A 22,896-nucleotide genomic window follows, 5' to 3' on the forward strand; every position below is an offset into this window, starting at 1 on the left:
TACTGTTGGCAATGTGCACATCTCATTTGCTCTTTGAAGCTGGCTCTGTGTGAGGATTAGAGCGCATAGGTCACTGGAGAATTTTGTGTGTGAGCAGGTGGTGAATTTTAGCCATCCCTTGGCTTGTAGCACTTACGCATAGAAACCAACTCAGTCACAGCAGATTTAGTGCCAAGCCAGGGGGTCACCATTGTGCTGTTGTCAGTAACCTGGACAGCACGCTACAGCTGGGACTCGGTCTAAGGTCTGTCTCAGCTACTGATGCTCAGTTGGGTAATGAAGGCAAAGGAAACCATGATGTCAGTGCCAGTGATGAGTTTATATTTCCTGTTCCCTCTCTGCAAGGAATGAAGGTAGGCATGTCTTTGGAAGCCCGGAGTCTCATTTTCATTTAAAAGTGAGCATGACTAATCCACATGGCAACTGATGGGTGTGTTACAACCATTTTGTGGGACTACAAAGTCCAGCTTTGAACCTAGAGGAAACCTTTCTCCTTGGTAGGAGAAACACATTTTGTTTATCTTTTCTGTCAATCTGAAAGCCACTCTGTGTGAGAGACTCTTCATTATTAATAATCCCGGGAAGTAGTATTTTAAATTTTTATGGTTTGCACTTTGCAGCACCTGAACCACAATATATTACATGCACCGTGGCAGTGAAGTGGGAATTACAGCAGGGCTGCATGTCCTTTTCCAAATGAATAATTTAAAGTTTTCACAATGCCAGTTATGTTAAATATTATTACTCATTTCTTCAGGGAAAACCATAGAGCTCAAACGCAAATATAAAGTGGCAATAAATGATGTTACATTTAGCCAGTCTGAGACAAGGCTCAGAATTCATATCAGTTCATTTTCTGAAACACTTACTTCATCCCATTGCAGGAAAATCCTTTTTAAGGTTCCATGCTTAATGTGATATTTTTCCATTTGTCACATTTCATGTCTACTCTGCTCCTTCCTCCTGAAAACAAATGCTTTTAATATAGTCCACTTGGTTAGAAGCTTGCTTTCTTTTTCTTTCAGCATCCAAAATCTCTAGATTTCCCAGCACTCTCCTACTGTTTACCTTCTCAAGGTTGTTGATGATGGATTTCCTGCTGGTGTATGCAGACTCTCATCTGTTGTTTCTCACCTCAGCACACCTATAATTTTCCAAAGCATCACTACAGAGAAAAAGCCTGGTCCTGCATTCATTAAGGCTGAGGAAAGGTTTCCTATTGATTCCAGTGGTGTCACTAGCATTAAGCCTAGAATAATAAGTGCATTTAGGTTCAGGACTCGATAAATGTATTAGCAAACAGCGTCATTAGAAAAATCTTGCTTTCTGTGGAGCAGCATGATAGATGTGGCTTGTTGTCCTGTTGTGTTTGGGTTTTATAACTTTTACAGGCCATTCTCTGTAGACTGCTACTGAGCTCTTGCAGAAAAGCATTTGAGGGCTTGGAATAAGAAATCAGAAGATGCAAGAAAGAGAATAGAAAGGAGAACCCTTTCAAGACATGGCGAGTGTTATTACATCTGCTAACCTGGGATGATTGAGGACAACAATTCTGCAGAGAGCTGCCATTTTCCATAGCGCACCTGACTTCCTACCCACCCCAGCCATATCTCTTGCTAGCCCCTAATCCCAAAAACATTATATTTATGTGGAGGATGTGCTGGAGCTACTATTATCACTCAGTTAATGAAAACCCAAGGAAACAAGGTGCACTCTAAGTAGCAGCAAGCCATGGTCTGTTTTCCTGGCTTAACCACCAATTGCTGGTGTGACTCAGCACGTTACTAAGCTTCTTTTTTCCTCTTTTCTTCTGCTTCTCCACCAGTAATGTCGGGATACTGGGGTCATGCTGGTATGTAAAGCGCTTTGAGCAGTCTTGCTGAAGGATGCCACCGAAGCCCTGAGCATCAGTATTATAGCCAGCTGTGGGAAGGTGATTGAAACCAGCTTAAGCTCTGATCTGGCTGAAGCCCTTACATGCACACTTAACTTTAAATATCTGACTAATCCTGCTGTTGTTAATAGGACTACTTGCATGCTTAAGTGCTTCACTGAATTGGAAGTCAATGAGTTCAAATGCTAGATAAACTCAGTTTTGGAGGAAGCTGCTTGGACTGACAGAGTGGATTCCCATAATTAGACATGTCTTTTTGCTACTCTGTGGAAGCCCTTTTCTCTTTTCATTTATTCTTACAATCAGTCTGCAAACTTCAGCTGGGAAGCAACTTTCAAACAAGACTTGTATTTTGACTGTAAAATGAAGAAAGTCGCAGGTGATTTATTTGTGTCTCCTGTATTGCATCTGTCATAAACAGCACAGTGTCTCTGCAGTTTAAAGGTGGAGGGTCTCTGGGAAATAGTGTGAAAACTTTAGGAATAGCAGCAACATGATTTGCAGGGAGATCCCCTGAGCTACTATTCTTCTAGCCTCCATCCACAGTACTGACTTTAAAGTGCTATAGAAAGGCTGGACTGAGCTGGCAGGGAGGCTGCTCCCTTTGGTGGACAATCACAACGCACAAAGGGAGGCACACACTTAAGCTGGTGCTGAATCAGGGCCTCGATAATGAAACACAAAGGCTGACAAGCATCCATAAAAGTTCAAAGAGTATTTATCCAGCAATCGCAAAGGCTCAGACAATCCAAAAAAGCTGATGGGACTGTACTTGCTTTTTAATATTCATCTGCAGGTGTGACGGTTGCTTCATGAGAGGAGGAATTATGATGATGATGATAATACAATAATTCTCCTCTGCCCCAGTAAGCTCACAGTTAGGGATGCCAACCTAAACCAGCCAGACCCTTCTCACTATGAGGAGTATGAGCTAAGACAAGCCCTAGGGAGCATTCAGGAGCAGGTGAGAGCCAAAGAGGCAAGTGCAGAGACTGGGCAGAATGGTGCTGCAGTGGGGGTGGAGAGGGGGCTGATTGTCTTTTTGGGGAGTATTCAAGTGACTACTTGTCCATTTAAGCACCGTTTTGATTGTTTGCATTTAATGTGTATCCTGATGAGACCAGAGCACAGCCAAGCAGTGCTGCCAGCTCTGGAGGTTACCCCCTTACAGCAGTTCATCGCCACCGTAACAGCATTGCAGGGAAGGGAATGAGGCGCTGGGCATTTCTTTCAGTTTGCTTTGAATTGCAACTGACACAGGACCTTGATGTTATACTCCCTTTCACTGGTTTCAATCAAGAATAACTCTACTGAAGTCAGCAAAGCTGCAAAATGGACAAGAAGAGGGAACGGGGATGGTTCTGTTTGCTGTGGTTTGTAATAAACGCCAGTCGCTCTCCCAGGAAACCTGTCGTGGTGTGAGATGAATGTACCTTGTTTGGATTGAAACAGTGGGATTCTGGGCTCTGATGGAACTGCTCTGGGGCAGCCGGTGATAAATGAATGCTGATCATTGCACTGACTGTGGAGTCAGTGGGGTTTTTATTACTGTACATCCAACAGCAATTTGGTTAGAATTTCTGGAAGACGTTACTGCCAGGAATTTTTTCGCAGTGACAAAATGGAAAGAAAAGGTGAAAAAGGAGTGATGGCAGGGAACAGGGGGAAGGCAAATCTTCCTTCCCACCCAAACCAAATCAGAAACGGGAAAATGAAAACAGAACAACCAACCAAAATAGCAAAAAACCCAATAATGCTAAAAATATAGAAAAGTTTCTTTGTAAGATTAATTATTCCTTTCCTAAATTTGCACTTAGATTAATACTTTGTGTTTTAGAAAAGTTCTTTTGGGTTTTGCTCCCATTTAAACTTGTTTCATAGGCACTCGCAACTGACACATGCATGGGAGGCTGTCAGCATAGCAAATGCTCCGCTAAGAACTGCGTGTGGGTGTGTGTGTATCCGTGTGTTACCATCTGACAGAATTCGCTCCTGTCTCTAGATGCTGCTAAGGTAGCCCGGACTGGGGTGGTCTCACTCGTGCCGGAGGCTCAAGGGGTGTGATGAACACAACTCGATTTCCAGAAGCCTTTGCGTGGGCATCCTGATGGCAGCTTGTTGGATGGAGAGGGGGGTGAACGTTGCTGCAAGAGTGGGATCCATGCTCAGGCTTATTTATTTAGACTGTAGGGGACTGAACAAGAGGTAGCTCTTTTCTTCTAAATGTGCACCCTGTGCCCTCAGCAAAATTACATTTTTATTGTTACTGCCACAATATTGAATACTACCCCCACACTACAGGTTTTTGGCTTTCTGTTTGCCCTTTGTCATTTTATTTCTGTGCTCTCCTTTAAAGAGGAGACCTTACTGACTGCCCTTTCTTCTGCTGAGTAATTCCACCAGGTGTCTGACAAAGATACTTCTGGAGAGCAGATATTTAGCTTTTGCAATGCCGAAAGGCATTTAGCAAAGGTAGTTCTTACCTCCTCTACTAAAGCTTTTTGATACTTCTGCAAATTTCTCTGCAAAACACTGACCAGCAGGATGACTATGGCTCTGTGCACACACATTTCACTGCTGGCACAGTCAGCAAATTGTGTTTCAAGCAGCTTCTGATCTGGCTGGGGAGTGAGCTTACTTATTTATTCACAGACATGATGGACATTGCTACTGGACTTGAACGTGATGCCTTGTGAAGGGCTGTGTGGGCTAATCTTCAGTCTCATGCTGTATCCCTGTAGACAGCATAATTCAAACTTTCCTGCTTATAGGATATTGGTTGAATGTAACAGCAGTTAAAAAATACTCATTAGAAAACTGGAATAATGACAAAGAATGGAATAAATTTAAATTATATCTAAAAACAAGTAAGGCTTTTAATTTTTTTTTTCTATATTATGGCTTTGTTAAGACCTAATGTCAGAGTTTGTGGAAAAGCCTTCATGTATATTTAAAAATTTTGCCTGCAACTAAGATTTGTATCAAGCAGGAAGCATGAGTTTTGGAGAACTGGGTATTGTGACTGATAGGTTTGAAAACAGAATGAGTGCAATTCCTGAACCCTGGTGAGCAGGTGTCGATGGTTGACAATCTGTAATTTACTGTACTGGGTTTACAAAAGGCCAGCGAGAAGACTGGAAAGGTTGGGACCAGCTGCATGGAGTCCTGAGTGCGCTTGGCTCCTTTTGAGTGAAAAAATGAGGTTACTGCTTGTTCGTAACAGAGCTAACCTAGGCTGGTTCATCTTGGCTGGAGGGGGAGCTTTGTTTTATTATTTGTTCCATAGTGTGCTGGACTGGAGCACAGTGGGATTTGATTCAATAGTGGGTTCAGAGTAGGGTTGGGGTTCATCCCAAACCTGACAAATCAAGCTTGTCCCCATGTCTCATTTCCCATCATCTATGTTGTATCATTGGAAATCCTGTATTACAGAATGCTAATATAAATACATTTGGGTGGCTTTTTGTTCCTTCTTCTTCCCAAGTCTTAATGTTGCAAATGCTACTGTAATAAACATTATTGAGAGGGATATGCTGAAGGATGTAAATATTCATCAGTCTTTAATGATTTGCATTTGAATCCAAATTGGCTTATGACTCCTCACTGATTTTCTCTCACTCTGATTTTCATACGGCATTAAGTGCAGGAGGATTAAATACCTGGAGTTTTCTCTGGTCCAAACCAGACTTTGCTATCTTCATTTGGAAATAAGTTCTTCATTAGCTGGTAGCTCAACCTTGTGTATCACTTAATCTTTTTCAATCCTTCAAGACTTTTTGTTTCTGACAAAGAGCTTTAGGATCGCTCTCGTCACTCTCATATAAACCAGCCATCACTCCTGGAGAATTTAATTTTCCCCTTGGCGAGGCTGATGACTGTATAGTCCTGCAATGCAGAAGGGGAGGTCAGAAAAAGGAAGTGTTGGCCCTGGGATCGAGAACTTCAATGTTCTTTCTGTCCTTTTGTGTTTAACCTGTCCAAACCACACCAAACCATTGTATGCTTTGTGGACCTTGTCCCTGGGTTGGGAATCCTGTGCAGAAGCACCACGCTAGGGTGTGCTCACAACCACAGCTCCTGCTCTCTAGGGATGAGCCCCAGTTCTTGGCCAGTGCTGAAGATGGGGCCGTTTTGTCTTGTCTTGCATTTTCCAGCTAGAGTAAGGTAGTGTGGCTCTGCTGGAATGCTCTCACCATGCTGTTTAGCTCATAGGCTCATGGATGGGTAGTCTTTTAAGATTCTTATGTATAATGGGATGGATACGCTCACTCCTCTGAAGGGCTGTTAGTTTCAGAGCACAGCCCTGATGCTCATCCCATCTGGGAGCAGCTGGCATTAAGTGTTACCTTTTCTGTTTCTGCAGTGGGTGCATTTTACCCAAAATATTTAGGGTCGTTCTAGATTACAAATAAATTCAACGTAGATTGGCAATGCAATTTTGGCAATTTGACTGTATCCTTTTAAAAGCCACTTACAGCTTCTTCACTGGCGTAAGACACCTCATTTTTATAAGATTAGTAGGACCTGGATTAGTCAGCAAATGATACTGAGATCTTCTGGGGGACACCCAAGGTGATAGTATGAGATTAATATTGATAATCTGGAGCCTGAATAAATGAGACACCAAATGGCCTAAATTGGCTTCAGTGGAACTTACTAGGATGGGGCTTTTAGTAAGTGAGGCTCTTCTTTAGGATGGGCTGTTATTCTGCGTGTTCTGCCTTTTGAATATGATATAAAAATTATATGCCTAGTACCAAGCAAAAGTGAGTGTCAAACATTTTGCTGTCAGCTATTTTAAGACTCAATGAGATAAGCTCACTGTCTTAGGTCTGTGTATTTACCTGACTATTTATCTGTCTCTCATAGTTCCTGAGCGTATGATGAATTTGTGTTAATTTATGTTTCTAAGGTACTTGTGTAGGTCTTGATAATAAACTTGATGATAAACTTGATGGTTTATATAGAAAAGGTTCGGTAACAAAAAAAAATAATAAGTATGCTGTGTGCAGAAACCTTAAAAGTGTTGATATTTTCCAGGTAATTGTGAAAACAAGAACAGAGTATCAGCCTGACCAGAAGAACAAAGGAAAGCTCAGAGTGCCCAAAATTGCTGAATTCACAGTCAGTTTCACTGATGGTGTAACAGAAAGACTAAAGGTAAGAAATGGTTATTCTACTGTCTTCTGATGCAAATGCCATTCATTTGAAAATAACTGAATCAAAGTGACAGTAAAGACATAACAAATTTAACACTCCACTCATCACTAGGGTCAAAGAGAGGTTTATCTGCATGAGTATAAAACTTTTTTTTTTTTTAGGACAGGCATGAAAATACTTTCATAACTAGATCTAAAGTAGGAAATGTTTTCCTTTTCCCAGGAAAAGTTATGAAAATATTTTGCAGCCAAATTGAAAGTTAAGCAAGTTTGAATCTTTTTCTTCTCAAACATTTGTGTTCATAAAGGATTTAAAAAACCACAGTGAAGACTGATTGAAACAGTTTTTTTCGCCTTTTAAAAATTCTTTTGTCTTGTAGTCAAACATCCTTTTCATATTTGCATTTTTTATTATTATATAATTATATTATTATAGATTAAAAGCCATTTCAAACTAGATAAAAAAAAGAGATATTAGACAAGTATCAAAGCATATCCTGTCCTGTAAGCAGTTTTGGTTCAAAGGAATTGGAATTTTCTGATGAAAAATATTTTCTTGAGAAATTTTCAACAGGCTCTACTCAAACGTGGAAAGAAACTCATGAATTATTGAGCGCCCTCAGTTCCTGTTGACTGCAGCATATTAGAATGGCTCAGTTCCTCCTAAAATTAGACTCCAAGCGTGTAGCTGCTAACATTTTCTCCCTTTTCATTGAGAAGATACGGTGCTTTTCCTAAACCACAGAGCATGGGAGTGATAAAAATGTGAGATCTGATTTCACATTTCCAAAGTCAGAGGAAATATCAGTGATCTGAGTAAAAAACAGAGAGAGTAGGCAGTGCCTAGCTATAGTCCTGCTCCTTGAAAAGCTAGGATTGGGCTTGTAAATTTTTATGAAAGGGTATATCATCCTTGACAATTAACAGGAATTGACTCAAGGAACTGAATAGTCTTTCATTTAGCCCAGTTTTCTTATTTTTGCAAGGAATGAAATTTATTATAATTATTTTCTAGTAATTTAGAAGAAAACTATCACTTTTAAAATTGGCATGCGATTCAGAAAAAAAACTGTTACCATTCATCCTTGATAAACTTCAAGATGAGGCTTATTCAACTTACTGAAAGGAGAAATGCTTCTCTTCTGAAGCGCTGCAAAATGGCACTCTGTCTGTTTTTTTCCAGAAATTCACTAACGTACATTTCACAAGGACAATTCTGTTGCTTTCATCCAGGATATTTAAAGCTGTAATTTATTCTTAAGAGGTCTGTGAATAAATGTTTATAGCTTCTTGGGGTTTTTTATCAGTGGACATCACATGTTGTGATCTAAATTACTTACCAGGTGCTTACACGCAGCTGATTTTGACTGAATTCTTCACTCATCTTATTGTGTGCATAGTACCTATTTACCACCAATAGTGACTCTCTGTTGGTACCACCAGTAAAGTAAACAGCCAATTAGCCACAGTAAAATCCCCAGTCTTGGAAACCACAATGGACATTTTCCAGTGTGAGCAACATACAAATCAGAACCAGACACAATGTGCCTGAGAAACACCAGTAAATGTAGAGTCTCCTGGAAGTGATGCGCTGGCTTGTGACCCGCAATAAATGGCATTGTTGGTATTGTAAGTAATGGTGCTTCACTGAGTATTTAAACCTTAATCCTGCAGCCCCAAACAGTGTTAAGGTCAGTGTAAAACCGAGTTTTAATCCCATCAAAAGATCTGGCCTCGTTAACTAAAAAAGCAATCAAGAACATCTCATCCGTACACACCGTGTATGCTGGAGGTCCATAAATTAGATGTATAGCTCATCCACTGCCATGGATAAATCTCTTTTCATCTACTCCTTCTATAGAGTATCTTATTTTTCCCGTTCTTCAAATGGCCAACTTGCTGTTGCGTTCAAACCTCTCCTTGCAATGTATTTTTCCTCTGCCCTTCCTGTTTTCGGTGTGGTTCTCCCAGTGCTCTGGAGGCTGGCACAGCAGCAAGGGTGGGCGAGCCGGGGGCTCCAGCTGCACGCACAGCACTGACAGAGGTCTCAGTCGCCTTCCCCTTTGGGGCACAGTGGGGATGGCTGCGGAAGCTGTGCCTCTTCCTATGCAGCCTGGCAGCATGACAGTTTCATTTTTAAGCTATTTCCTTTCCCTAAAGTCCATATGATTTCCATTCTCTGCTCTTCAACATCAACTTATTAATCACTCAGCCTCTCGTCTAATACTGGATAAGACTATAAGCCTCTCCCTGACTGCTTTTCATAAGGCTTCCATGTATCGTATTAAGTTTGTAGTATTATTTCCTGACAAAAATGAGCTGAAATAATAGGTAATATTTCATTACCTTTTGTACTTTTTTTTTTTATTGCACCACATTTTTATACCAGTGCATATTTTTAGTGCAGTTATTAAAAATACTGCCCTCTGGTTATAAGGAAGCCTATTATCTGGTACTGATGAAATCATTTTACATTTGTTTTTTGTAAGAGGAAATAATAGTAAATACTTAACTTTTATTGTTTCAGTTTGGCTACACTTTTAAAAGCTTAAAAAAAAGATGATATAAATGAGATCATCATGTTTTCTTTTGCTGGCTGGTTGCTGTGTATAACCGTCTAGTATGTGGTGTGTTGGAAATATCATCCACATCTCCTTGCTAACGCATTGATTAAAATTGAAGTATTCATCTATACTTGAGCCGGGCTGTTGGTAGCTGTACACTGGCAAAAGCAAGTAAATCATCCCACCAGTTTCTGCAGGAGAAATGATGGAGGGAAAGGCAAAAAGTCCACCCAAGTGTAGATGGTCCATTGGCTTAGTGCACTCCAAGTACGTAGGATCTGTATGGGAAAGGCATGTACAACTAGCGTGAGTGCACAGCAATGCCTGAACTCAAGGGTTTTCATAGGGAGCAATTTTGCTCCTAAGGCTCTACTAATCTGCGTATGAGGAGTAATATGTCTGAGTATGTGGTACCCGTACTCTGGGGAAAGAGACAGGATAGTAAGAGGGTGCAAAGAAATAGCCAAGAGGTCCTCTCCTGTCTTCTATTACACTAATTTGGGATCCTGGAGAATACAAAATGAGATGTCTTGTATTTTATTTTTCACCCAAACAGTAGAATTATCATCAATTCAAACAGAAATATGGCAAAGTGAATCTCTATCATTACTAGTTATTTGTGGAAAAATGCTGCTGGGACTCCATATTTATGACTATGCTCTCCACCCTCTAATAATCTCTTAGGAGGGGTTTTTAACATTCCTGTTACAATGAATGCAGTGCTTTTCTTTCCTGTACTTCTGGTCACTTGGTATGGGAATGTTCTCAGGGAAAAGGAAACTCTCCCCAAGTTCTTGGTTTGTTAGTGTTTGCTTTTTTCTGAGTCATGTAGGTGCATTATACAGAAGAGCAGGATCTCTGGGGGAAATTTTGGGACCGTATGAACATGGCAGTCGAATCCACAGATGCCCTTTATTCTGCCTTTTGGGTATCTTTTATTGAAGAGGCTAATGAATTATTAGACAACTTTCTCGCATGAGCAAGCCAAAGCCAGAATCTAAGCTTATGCATGCATATTTTTCATCCATCCAGAATAGCACAGATCTGAGCTCTTTAATTAATCGTGAAGAAGAGACTGTCCCTAGGCAACGGTTCTTATTTCACACTACCTCTTCCAGGAATTTTAGATAGCTTCTGCAACGTGTCACATCTCCTAATAGATGAGATTATGATTCTCTATAGCTCAGCACACGGTGTCCTGGAAGTTTGACCAATTAGGCTTATTCTTCAGCTGGATGAGTCACTCCATACATACTTTATAACAAATGTTTAAATAGTTGTGTGTAGATGGGTTACAAGAAAATGGTGTTAAAATAGTGTTATGGTTGAGCCATCCATACATGAAAGAAATTTCTTTTATCATTTTACTCCTCCACAGAGAAGCAATGACAACATTTTTTTCTAAGCTGACTGGCAGTGATTTATAGACCTTGCCTCCTCCAGACTGTTTATGCCTTTTAAGTGTGTCCCTCTAGGAAGTTTTTGAACCGCAAAGGTCTTATTTTGCAGTAACGATGTATACCAAGGTTTCTCAGTCTGAAGGGGAATTGTGTCTGGTATTTGCCTTCCATTTTGCGTGCTTTGAAGGTAGTACATGTTACCATGCTTTGCCATCCAGTGATGACACTGAGGTCCGCTAGAAAAGGTCTGCAAATGTGATGACTCTCTAGCATGGAATCCTGTTACTTTGTGGGACAACAGATCTAACCCTTTGCGTTTGAGGTAGGGCTTACTGCTTCTTTTTGCCAGTGATGTCCTTACAGCTTTTAAGAGTAATCTCTCATATGCAAGTGTCTTCATTCTCTTGAGTTTCTGCCTGTATTTCTGTCAATACTGAAATGAGATCAAACGCTCTTTTGCTTTTCAAGCAGATTATCCATTGAATGAAAAGTCTTATTACTTCTGGACAACAGGTTTTCCAGTGATTCCTTTTGTCTTCCAACCAGTTCAGATAACACAGAAATCAACCAGAAGCATTTATAAGGTGAAGAGTGGGTTTCTTGTCTGTCACTTTGATGGCGCTTGTGTTCAGCACCCTGCTTAAGAAACAAGCTGGAGAATAGTTGCTGATGGATTTTGTGCTTGATCCAGTCAGACCCAGCGGGTATAGGCAGACCTGTGCTAGCCCTGACTTTGTCCAGATTTTTCTGTCTCCGAGTAGCACCAGGAAAGGCACTGGAGTGGCCTTTCACCATAGGTTTACAACACGGAGCAATGGGTTGACACAGGAAACTGTCGGTTACTGGATTTGTGGAAATTGCTCTCTTTATTACACAAGTAAGTTCATGTGCAACCAGTTTGACCTCTGCTATCACTAAATGCCATAGAGCTATTCATTACTGCTTTTTCAGGGAGACATGATTTAATAACTGTTAGCTGGGTGATAGTTACCTACCATAGTAATCTGACTTCTCAAGTCTTCCACAGTTCTTCTCTTTTCATGGATCATTTTCTTAAGAAAGCTGAACTTATCAGTCTTTCAGAGTTGGAATAATTAAACTATGTACTTGTCTTTAAAAGAAGGAGTTGGAAGTGGGTGTACCAGGGGGGAAATTAAGATATTTAAGATGTTTTCTTGTGAGCAATTTATCTACCTGAAAAAATCATCTGCAAGTATTGATCATTATGTCACTGAAGATGACTTGAAACTTCACTCTTTGCTGCAAGTTGGCCAGATCTAATTTCAGAGTCACTGGCTGCGTAATCTGTTCCTGTTGAGTATGCAATGACAATATATTTCTTATCATTAGATCAACTCTCTTCTCCCTCCACCCTGAAACTGCTCCGATACATGCAGATCCAGTGGATGTAATTATTCAACACACTTTTCATCAGGTTCTTAAAATATAGTGGAACCCATTCAAACGTTTGTGTTACTGAAATGCTCATACGGAAACAATTATTTTCCTCTGACCTAATGTGAAAGAATGAAATCGGTTTGTCGCCAGCCACACCCTACAAAACAGACATTGATGCAGTAATTGTTCATTATCAAAACCAAGCAAGTATCTGAAATACTTGACTCCTAAGTAAGAAAGATTTTTCTGGGCCAGGGCCAGAGCTTGATTTGCTGTTGGTAACAGCTTTGCTGAAATGGAAGATGCTCTCTCTGCTTGCACCCCTAGAATCCTACCCATCAAATCCCCAGGGTATTCATCTGGATATTGTAGTGGAAGGATCCTCATGTCACAGGCATTGCAGTTCAGAGGAAAGGAAGTCCTGGGTTTGTATGCTCGTGGAGGAAGGTGGGGAGCAGGTCTTGGTCACCTTATTTCTGTGGGTAAGGTCCGTTGAGACATGAGCACAAGGTGTCTCATACAGTGTGGTGTGGAGAATTGCTGTGTGCCTTTGGACTGCCAAATGACTGCATTGTGAGCATAGCTTTGAGAAACGCCTCATTTCCCTGAATGCACACAGTTATCTGTCTGCCCACCCTGCCCTTATTTTCAAGGGGCACATCACCCTTGCAGCTGTCTAGGTGGCAACTCTCTTGCACTCTGCTGCACACACACCCAGCCCCAAATGTGGCATTCCTCTTTTTCTGCTCCCTCCACTCCCCCTTCCCAAATGCCCCTTTCATGCCATGGTTCCTGCAAACTTCTCCACAGGATGTTCTGCTTTCACCTGTAGGCTGTTGCTAGTTCTTCCTCTAACCTGCAAAGGAATGAATCCTGTTAAAATGGCACAGGGCTTTTCATTGTGCCCATTCAATAGCTAAGTAATTTTAAAGATTCCTTTAATTGTTAAGTTACTATAGGGCAGGAGTAACTCCTAGAGAAAGGACTCCTCTGAGTGTGAGCAGGACAATTTTCCTTACGGCTTTTTAATACTAACAATAACAATGTTTCCATGGCGACTGCCACATCACATCGGTTATCTGGAAGATGCAGAGTGGCTGCTGAAAGATCCCATTACACTGACTAATGTGAGTGGTGCTCGAGGGAGGGAACACGCTCTAATACACAGAGATTTTTCTCACTTTGGTGATAATTGCTGATGTGGCTGAGATGTTGTTTCCAGGATGCACAGCACTCGGATGGGCTGTGTGATCCAGGAGAACAAGGGACAAAGTGGAGGAAAATCAGAAAGGTGGCAGGCACAGGGGAGCAGTGGCAATAGCATCTTGTTGTGCTGGCACCAGTGTCGGGGATGGTATAGCGCTGTCCTCTTGAGCCTTGCATTCAAAGAGGGACTTGGAGAGGTGTCAGTATGAAGGGGTTGATTTCAGTATCCAGGGACTGATTTGGAGGCTTATTCCTTTGGGAATTCTCAACTATAAGGCAGTCTCCTTTCCCAGTGGGCATGTTCTTTTTGCAGGGGTGTCAGGCAGCCCTCACTTCACCTAAGTCTTCTCCAGACAGTGATGGAGTGAGTTGTCTCTGGATCCACACTTTGCCTTGTCTTTGGAGGTTGAATATTTCCTACTGCAATGCAGAGGGTCACAATTTCTCCTTTCTCCCAAATCCAGCACCCAGCCCTGCCTGGCCTTGTGTCCACTTACACCTGATGCAAACTCTGATGTGTGTGTCTGAAAGGAAGTGAGAAATGTTGCTCATCATCTCTCTGCCTGATCTCAGAAATCATTCTTCTCTTCCTCTGGCTGTAATGGGCAGAGAGGAGGATAGGTCATACCTGTCCTAGTTGGTCTCACAGCTTGCATGGAGGTAGATTGATGGAGCCATTTGTGATCATCAGTGACAATTTGGAGCTGTGAGGATGAACTGAATGTGGATTTGTGGCTCAGCTGCCAGAAAGCAAATATTTCTGATCACATCCCCAGGTACGGTACTAAAAACCCTGCAAGCTTTCCCCTGTCTGGGTAAAAGTCGGTGGGTTTTGTAAGAGTTCTCAGCTAATTCCTGGCTTTCTGGTACAGGCTAAGTCCCAAGAAGGTAAAGCCAGGAAGAGTTTCCATGTTGAAAACACATACAAGAAAAGTATGTTTTGATTTAACTCAAGTGCTCTATACGACTGGGTTAGGGACCACCTGGCAAAGCAAAAGGAAAAAAAAAATGCAGCTTTTATTTGAAATGGATCATTCCTTAAAGTGTATTTTTGTTTTATATTCTTTTTTACAGAAACACATACTGTTGTAAAGTCAGATAAAACATCTCAAATATATTTTATTTTTGCCATCTGCGGGCACTGACAGAGTAATCAGCTGAAGAGATTTGTTCGGGGTTATTTTTTTCCTTTAATTGATTTTTGGAGAGAAGAAGAAAGTTAATTGCTATATAGAAAATGTCTAAAAATGGAAGTTACAGAGAATATTCACATGACTAAGGGTTTGTGGGGTAGACCTGCTGAATCTAATTTCTCCAGACTGTGATATATTGGAGGAATAAAGGAGTAACAAAGCAGAAACCTCAACTGACCCTTTGCTTTGGAACAAAATGCCTGAAAGAGGTTTTCATAAAAGACTGCATGGAGATACCCGTTCTGTTAATTACAAAATGTAATTGCAGTTTCCATTTAGTCTGAATGATTTCTTACACTGCATCCTGGTCTTCAACAATACAATGCCATGTTCCGTTCTGGTACCTCTGCCACCCCACAGTAAACCCTATTTGTTGGGTAATTTTCTTGTCAGCATTTGAGGTGGAATGAAATATGCTTAGTGCTAGTTTGGCTAATGTAGCAAAAGGGACAGAATGGGTTGGAGGAGGAAAGAGTTTTCAGCTGACTGAAGCCAAGATAAAGTTTATTGACTGTTGTGAAGTGCATTTTGAGTCTTGTAGCCAAACTACAGAGTTCTAAAAAAAATAATAATAATCAGGGAAGCGAAATGCTTCACTCATACATTTTTTTTTCATGTAATGTTTCATTCTCTCTATTTATAAAGCAGCACAGGCTGCTGATTGAATGTTAAACAGACCTGAGCTCCCTCTTGTTAGTACTTGCAGATGTATTAAGCCTGTTGGGTCAGATCCACAGCTAATGGAACTGGCCTCATGCCTCTGAAGGCATCATAATCAGCTAGATTATTCATTTTTGTTGTTTGTTTTTAAAAGAGTAGCTTTTGTAAGTCATTTGCAGCAATAAAGCTTCACATTCCTAATTTAAAATGGAAAGGCTTTTAATTCATAACTTACCCAGGGGACACTTTGCTGGCCAAGTTCTCACTTTATCCTTGTATGAAGCACCCATGTAATAAGATTAAGTTTTTTAAAAGAAATGGGTGTACTGGACTGTGAATGCTGTCATATTACCAGCTTTATTTCCTGACCTCTGATGGTAGACATAGATGCTGAAATGCATGTGAATATGTTGACCTTCTTGAAGGAGTGAGCTTCCAATTGATTATTTTTTTTTTTTAGCCACAAGAGTGCACTGAACCTTCGATTTGACAGGAGTGCTTGACCTTTGATTTCATTTTATCTAAGAAGTCCATAGAACTTGGGAGTGGTAGGGGAAACTTATCTTCTGCCCTGGCATATAAAGAGCTTAAACTGTTCTGGGCATTTTTAAATCCAGTCTTCTGTTGCTGATGGCTGATGAGGAAAATGGTAGTGTCACATGTAAAATCAAAATATAAGAAAGTGATGGAAGAGTCAAATACACAAGAGAACTTGCCTGGAGGGGTACCATTTTGTGCCTTAGCCCAGTACATTGGTACTCAAGTCTGAAAGGTTTGCTATGAAAATTGCCCTGTCTGTGGAAGAAGGTAATTTCGTAAAGCAGACAGACCTCAGCTTTTCCCTAGAACCGGCCTGATCCTTGGCCATGGGATGGTGTTGGTGCTTGGGTAGTTTCGCACACATGAGACCAGAAAAGGCCAAGCTTTGGGGGACATATATGCTTGCAACTTTAAGTGGATCTTGCTGGAGTGTCACAGAATCACAGAATCTTCTTGGTTGGAAGGGACCTTTGAGATCCTGTGAGTACCAGTGGGGGACAAGCTGTGGAGCTGGACCTGAGAGTGTGTCAGGTGTCAAAGAACACCAGTAACAGAGCAGGGAAAACAATCTGCATTTCCCACGTCTGTTGCTGTGTGCTAATCCCTGAACCCATTCTTACTCAGGGCTCCCTGCCACAAATCCAATGTGAGAAAAGCAGGGACAGGGGAAGATTTTGCATGTAAGAGACTTCAGAGGTTGAGCCTTGGCAGGCAAAGGGTAGGCAAGGAGACATTTTATTGATTACTTGATTTATCTTGTATTCCTGTTAATGCATTTAAAAAGGGCCCTTGATGAGCTGAGGCATCCGTTGTCATGTCCCACATGAAGTGGCCAGAGGAAATGTCACAGCCAAGGCTTTGCACGATACAATGGGAAATTGCAGCATGTTGCTGATGAAGGGTTAGCTGTTGAGATGATGTATCTGTCTGCTGCAATCCCACTAATTGAAAAACCATCTCAAATTAGTGATCTGGAAAGAAGCCTCTTCCAGCACTGCTCGGCTCATGAACCGGTATGTCAGGTGTTATTAGGACCATAGGTTTGAGAAGAAAAGCACCTTTATAAGCAGTGTTCCTGAGTCACCCCACTTGTTTAATTTGGAGATTTTGATTAATTTTTTGCTTCTTTTCTTTTGAAGGTAGCAGAGTCACAGAAATAAGGAGGAAATGACAGTTGAAAAAGGAAGAAAGTATTCTTGTAGGAGGAGGGGAAAAAGACCTTTAAATACCTGTATGGTCTGCCAAAAAGGCCATGTATTTGGTATTCCTAGGAACAATATTATAGCATCTCAATATACCAGCCTATTCTGATGAAGGATATTTTTTTATGGCATTAAATGGCAGAAAAGAAAATGCAAATCAAACAGAGTTTTTTATTTACCGAAGTGGAAATTCACTAATAGTCAATGGTGAAAGCATCCTTATTGAAATGGCATTTCAGAACTTCCATCCATAAGGAGCGGGGGCTTGGAAACCGACCCATGAATTTTCCATTCAAGGGATTTGACTTGGCACAGAAAGACGTCATGCAGACCGCGGCTGGCACCAGACACAGTTAAAAAGATCTGAGGCTATTAGTGCCTAAACAGCCACTAGAAATTATATTACATGATGGAGACTGGCTAATATAATTGAGCCAGCTAGTTATTGTGTGCATAATTTAATTATTTGACAAATTGCTTAGAAACACGGTGTTCTTGTTCCACACTCGTGCTGCACTCACAGTATTACAAGGCACAGAGCAGAGGAATTGCTGGTGGGTACGTAGTTATCTCAAAAGGTGGATGTTTCTTTTTAAGATTTGCAAACTTGGAGGGGTTCTCTGGTGTAGACATGGTGGGTGGTGTGTGCAGAGATGGATAGAGCCAACAGGGACATGGCTGGGGTAGCAAACGGGCTCAGAGACAGCTAGAGCTGGTTCAAGGGGATACTTTTGAGGCTCTAGGGTAGCCTCAACTCTGTGAGACTTTTGGACTTTGATTGCTGGGCTGTGTGGGTTGAAAGGACCCCATGAAATAGTGGAGCAGATGTGAGATGGTTTTGGACCCCAAGATTATATTATCCTCATGGATGGTGTTCAGTGTTCTTAGAATAATTCAGGCCAAATTGGTTTATGGTTATGGATTCTAAGATAAAAGACAAAAAAACCCCAACCCTTAAGCTTTATGTAAGAAGCCATGCAGCACTAAGTAGTATTTTCCCATAACTCTGAAGATTTAGATACACGACTAAGGACATTTCCCTCTTACAAGGCATCTCCTAAGATATGCTACTTAAGAATCTGGACACCGTCTGGAATAAAGCTGTGCTGTAATAATAAAGGACAAATCCTACATTGTCTTGAACGATACCAAGCAAATACGAAGACCCAATTGTGTCACTTTTTTTTTCAGTTAGCCTTTCAAAATTCCAGAGGCTAAGCTGTTGCCATAAAGTCAGCAAAATCAGCAACTTGCTACAAAAAGATTTTTAGAAATTGGGAGTGAAATGCCATTTTTGAAGAAGTGCAGCCAAATCATTTTTACCAGCAGAATGGATCAGGCTGTATAACGGGGTGCTGGGAGCAGCTCTTCTTGGGGTGTATTTCAGACTCCTTATCCCCCTGGTGGATCCAGCTGAGTGTCCTGTCAGCCTGTGGCTCCCTCCCTGCCTACACACCTGAATTTTCTTACAATAGTAATCTGGATTCAAATGATGGTGTGGTTCACACTTGGATTTCATCCTGGCATACAGGTGGGAGGCAGCCAGGATAGACAGCTGGATCTGGGAGCTGGGAAGTGCTCCTGAGTCTTTCACTTTAGCTGTAGTTTTCATGTTGAGATCTAATGTTGTCAATCATATATAATTATCAGCTGGAAGAAGTTATGGGATGAAGGGAAAAAACAGGATTTTTGCCAATTTTGTTTGTAACAAATTTTACCTTACTCAGAGTCTTTCTTCTTCTACGAAGAGAAAAGTAAAACCAAGAGAATTTCTTCAACTGAATTGCCTATTAAAGGTCACAAATATTCCCAATACTCGGCAACATTGAAGGTACCTTTGAGAACCAGACATGACACTGGCAGTGACATCCTTTCCTGACAAACTTGAGCATGAAGAGGGTGAGACTGCAGTACAGAACGGACAGAGGCATCTAGCTTCTGAGGTCCCTTAGTCACATGGCAGCTGCTAAGACTAGGAAGACTGTGCAGAATTTTGTAGGTATTTTTCCATGGTAAATGATCTTTACCTGGGAATTAAACTGATCTCCTTCACAGTGACACATAATTCTACACTGTGAGAGCATTAACTGTTCTCTGGGTGCTGCTTGTTTGGCTGGTTTTCCTATAGACAGCAATACTTTTCCTGGTTGTGGCATCTTCTTGGCTGTACTCTTATTTTGAGCATACATAACTCAGCAGTGGGAAAGGTGTCCAGAGTCAAACATTTATTTGCCAGGTTTAGAGAAAAAATCATGCTTGATATCTAAGAAGTGGCCACCCACGCTGATGAACCCCCCTGCTTGCTAGCCTCTCACAAGGATTGCATGAGCACGGAAGAGAGATTCTGTGCTGTTTTCTTTGGCCAGATTGATAGAGATCACATCATCTGTTTGCATCCTGAGAATTGCTGCACTTACGTGGCAAATGGAGGGTGGTTTCAAATGCCTGGGCACCTGAGGTGTATGCCTGATCCGCAAACAGCAGGGGGTACTTGCTGAGTTCCTCCAAAGCTGGACTGAATGCAGCTGTTTTCCTCCCAAAGAAAGGGCAGCACAGTGATTTTCCAAATAGTTTTAGACAGCAGTTGATAAGGCTGCTGCCTGAATATGAACAGTTGTGGGTTTGAGCTTTAGTAGTGGAGCACAAGGATTGCAGTGCTGCACCAGACTGGCTGACCAGCTCATTTAGAAACCCATTTCAGTGATCCAGAGGCAGATGTGTCAGAGCAATGTGTGAAAATCCAAAATGGACAATTTTTCACTCCTCTGAAGACACCTGAGCCTACAGAAGGTGCCTACTGATTCTAGCGTCCTGTAGGAAAGGTGAAACTAAAGGAGGTGATCGTCCCCCTGTACTCCGCACTGGTGAGGCCCCACCTCGAGTACTGTGTCTAGTTTTGGGCCCCCTACCACAAAAAAGACATCGAGGTGCTGGAGCCGGTCCAGAGAAGAGCAACAAGGCTGGTGAGGGGTCTGGAGCACAAGTCTTATGAGGAGAGGCTGAGGGAACTAGGGTTATTCAGCCTGGAGAAAAGGAGGCTGAGGGGAGACCTTATCGCTCTCTACAACTACCTGAAAGGAGGGTGTAGAGAGGCGGGGGTCGATCTCCCAAGTCACAGGTGACAGGACTAGAGGAAACGGCCTCAAGTTGCGCCAGGGGAGGTTCAGGCTGGATATTAGGAAAAATTTTTTCACTGAAAGGGTTATCAGACATTGGAATGGGCTGCCCAGGGAGGTGGTTGAGGCACCATCCCTGGAAGTGTTCAAAAGACAGGTTGACGTGGTGCTGGGAGACATGGTTTAGTGATGGTGTTGCTTTTTGTTGGTTTGTGGGTGTTTATTTTTGTCAGTTAGGTTGATGGTTGGACAAGATGATCTTGAAGGTCCCTTCCAACCTGGAAGATTCTGTGATTCTGTAAAGGATATTTAGACACTGGACGGCCTTTGTGGGTCTGGGTCTAAATGACTGGTTCTTGCCATCAAATACGAGAACTCAGAGGGGGAAGAGAGGGCTGTGCCTTTTGTTTTATTAAGCCCTACTTCAAGCCATGTGGAGGCTCTCCATATGAATGTCTCATCATTTCGGAATCTTACTGAGCTCCTTCTGCTGACCATATTGTACAAAATAAATGTTAGATTAATTGTGATTAATTTCATAGATTAATTGTGGTTTGGGTTAGAAAAAACCAACCCTTTTCTTCTTCAAAAGGTGTTGCTTCACAGTTTTGTAGGATGCCTTCTTCTGTGTTTCCGTGGGAGGTGGCTTACATTTAAATGGCCATGTTATTTTCTCTCCCTATCCAATTTTATTTTTTTTTACCATTTTTATACTGAGTCCTTGCAGTGTGTGACACCATCAGTGGAACCTGTGAACAAAACATAAAGGTGGAATGACAAGCCCTGACGCCAGGGCCATTATTATAAGTTATGTTCCTCCAGCTGCTAATGCAAGTAATATGTGGCTTAAGTGGGAACAAAACCACACCCCCCACAAGTCACCAGCACAAGTTGGATGCTGAATACTAATAGAGAGCCATCTGCATCCAGTCCCCACTGGGAAAAATAATATTTGTCAACTCAGTTCAAACAGTGCATAAATTTGGGGGAACTGCCATCTGCTGACAGACCCTTCCCCCACCTACACTGCCTGAAAATCCTTCCTTATGAATATCTCTGTGCAGCACTATTCCCATCAACCTCTGTTCAGCATCTGCCTTTCTCCGCTTCCTTTTTCTCCCAGGTATTTCCAGAGTTCAGGTTTCCCAGGGCTCTAAGGCACCGAAATACCTCACTGGTTTGTGTGACGGTACCAGCCCAACGCTGGTGTGTAGCTACCTGCGGGCTCTGTAGCTCAGCAGGTTATCAGTATTGCTGTCAGAGCCCCTAAGGCTCGATATTTGGAGGGACCAGCAGCTCCCTGCTCTTGTTGACTTCCACGGGGAGTGAAGGGTGCATACCCTCTCTGAAAGCTAAGGGCATAAACCAGAAATTTTTTGTCAAGAAATTCAATAAGAAATAAAATGTAGGAATTCAATAAGGAATGAAATGTAGAAACCTTGCAATGTAAAAAGCTAATAAAAGAATGCCCTGTTTGGATGTGGCATTGTTCTCTGGTTTGTTTTTTAATAAGGCTTTTCATTGTAGCTAGAGAGGGAAAAAGGGAATTTTTGATGAAAAAAAAACCATGGGCCACAGTTGAAATCAGAGAGTGAGATGGATACTTTGATAGACAGCATGAAAGCCAGGCTAACTGGAACACCATTGCAATTAGATATCATCTTGCTGGAGCAAAACCATGTGACAACTTATATCCTGTTGCCTGATGAGGATATATCTTTTTCTTTATCTGTGCTGTTGTAAAAAGGCAACATGTGCTTCCTCGATGGGAAATGTGGGGAGAAACCAAGCCAAGTGCGCTGCTGTTGACATCATCTTTCATGGATGTTAAGGGCCTCTTTCCGTGTTTTGTGGAGGATAAGGAGTTTTTTGGTGTGGTAACAATGTTCTCTCTTCTCCATTCCAGCAGACACTCCCCTCTTAAGGGAACCTTTGGGAATCATGTAAGACTTTTGGGAAAGGGCGGGCAAATCCTCCCCTTCCTTCTTTTACCCACTCGAGCAGCCACACGTGACAGATTCATGCCTGCAGCACTTCTAGGTTTTATCTGCTCACTAAATTTTATTTCCCCTCTGTGAGTGTTTATATTGCTTAGAGACTGCCAAGGTTCATGTTAATCATAAAAAAAAGTGGAGGTTTATTAGGTATTGCAGCTCTGTGATTCTTTGGTGTTTGAACGTTAATGAAGCTTTGTATGCTCTGGAATAGCTAGTGAGGTGGATCTTAGCTCTGGCGTGGCAAAACATCCGGGGGTGGATTTTTCTTCCCTTTCCTCTGGGTTTTAACATCTTACATGACATTTTATCCCAGAGCAATTTTACACTATGTATCATCATGTGTAATATTGTGTCACGCTGTAATTTTGCAAGTGCATGAAACGACAGGAGGGAGGTGAGAATGGGCTCAATTACACCCCGGAGGGAGGGGAGAGCTCAGCGGAGGGACCTGCTCCTGGGAGGTAATGAATTGGGTGTCAGCACTTTGCTGGAGCAGAGTGACAGAGCAGAGGGGAATTTATTATTTTTAGGGGCTCAGTGGGCAGACAAGAGGAAAGGAACCAGTCA

The 22,896-nt window shown here is 41.8% G+C and overlaps 1 protein-coding gene across 2 annotated transcripts in view; it reads left to right on the forward strand.

The window, feature by feature from the left end:
- NSG2 (neuronal vesicle trafficking associated 2) overlaps positions 1–22,896 on the forward strand; it is a 35,686-nt gene that overhangs the window by 6,868 nt on the left and 5,922 nt on the right. Inside the window, exon 2 of one of the 2 annotated variants that reach the window (XM_074156340.1) lies at positions 6,935–7,054. In XM_074156340.1, coding sequence (XP_074012441.1) covers positions 6,935–7,054 — 120 coding nt within the window. The remainder of the gene's footprint in view (positions 1–6,934; positions 7,055–22,896) is intronic. The other variant, XM_074156341.1, reaches the window with a different exon arrangement.

Source organism: Numenius arquata, chromosome 11 (genome assembly GCF_964106895.1).
Source record: "Numenius arquata chromosome 11, bNumArq3.hap1.1, whole genome shotgun sequence".
NCBI classification, from domain to species: domain Eukaryota; kingdom Metazoa; phylum Chordata; class Aves; order Charadriiformes; family Scolopacidae; genus Numenius; species Numenius arquata.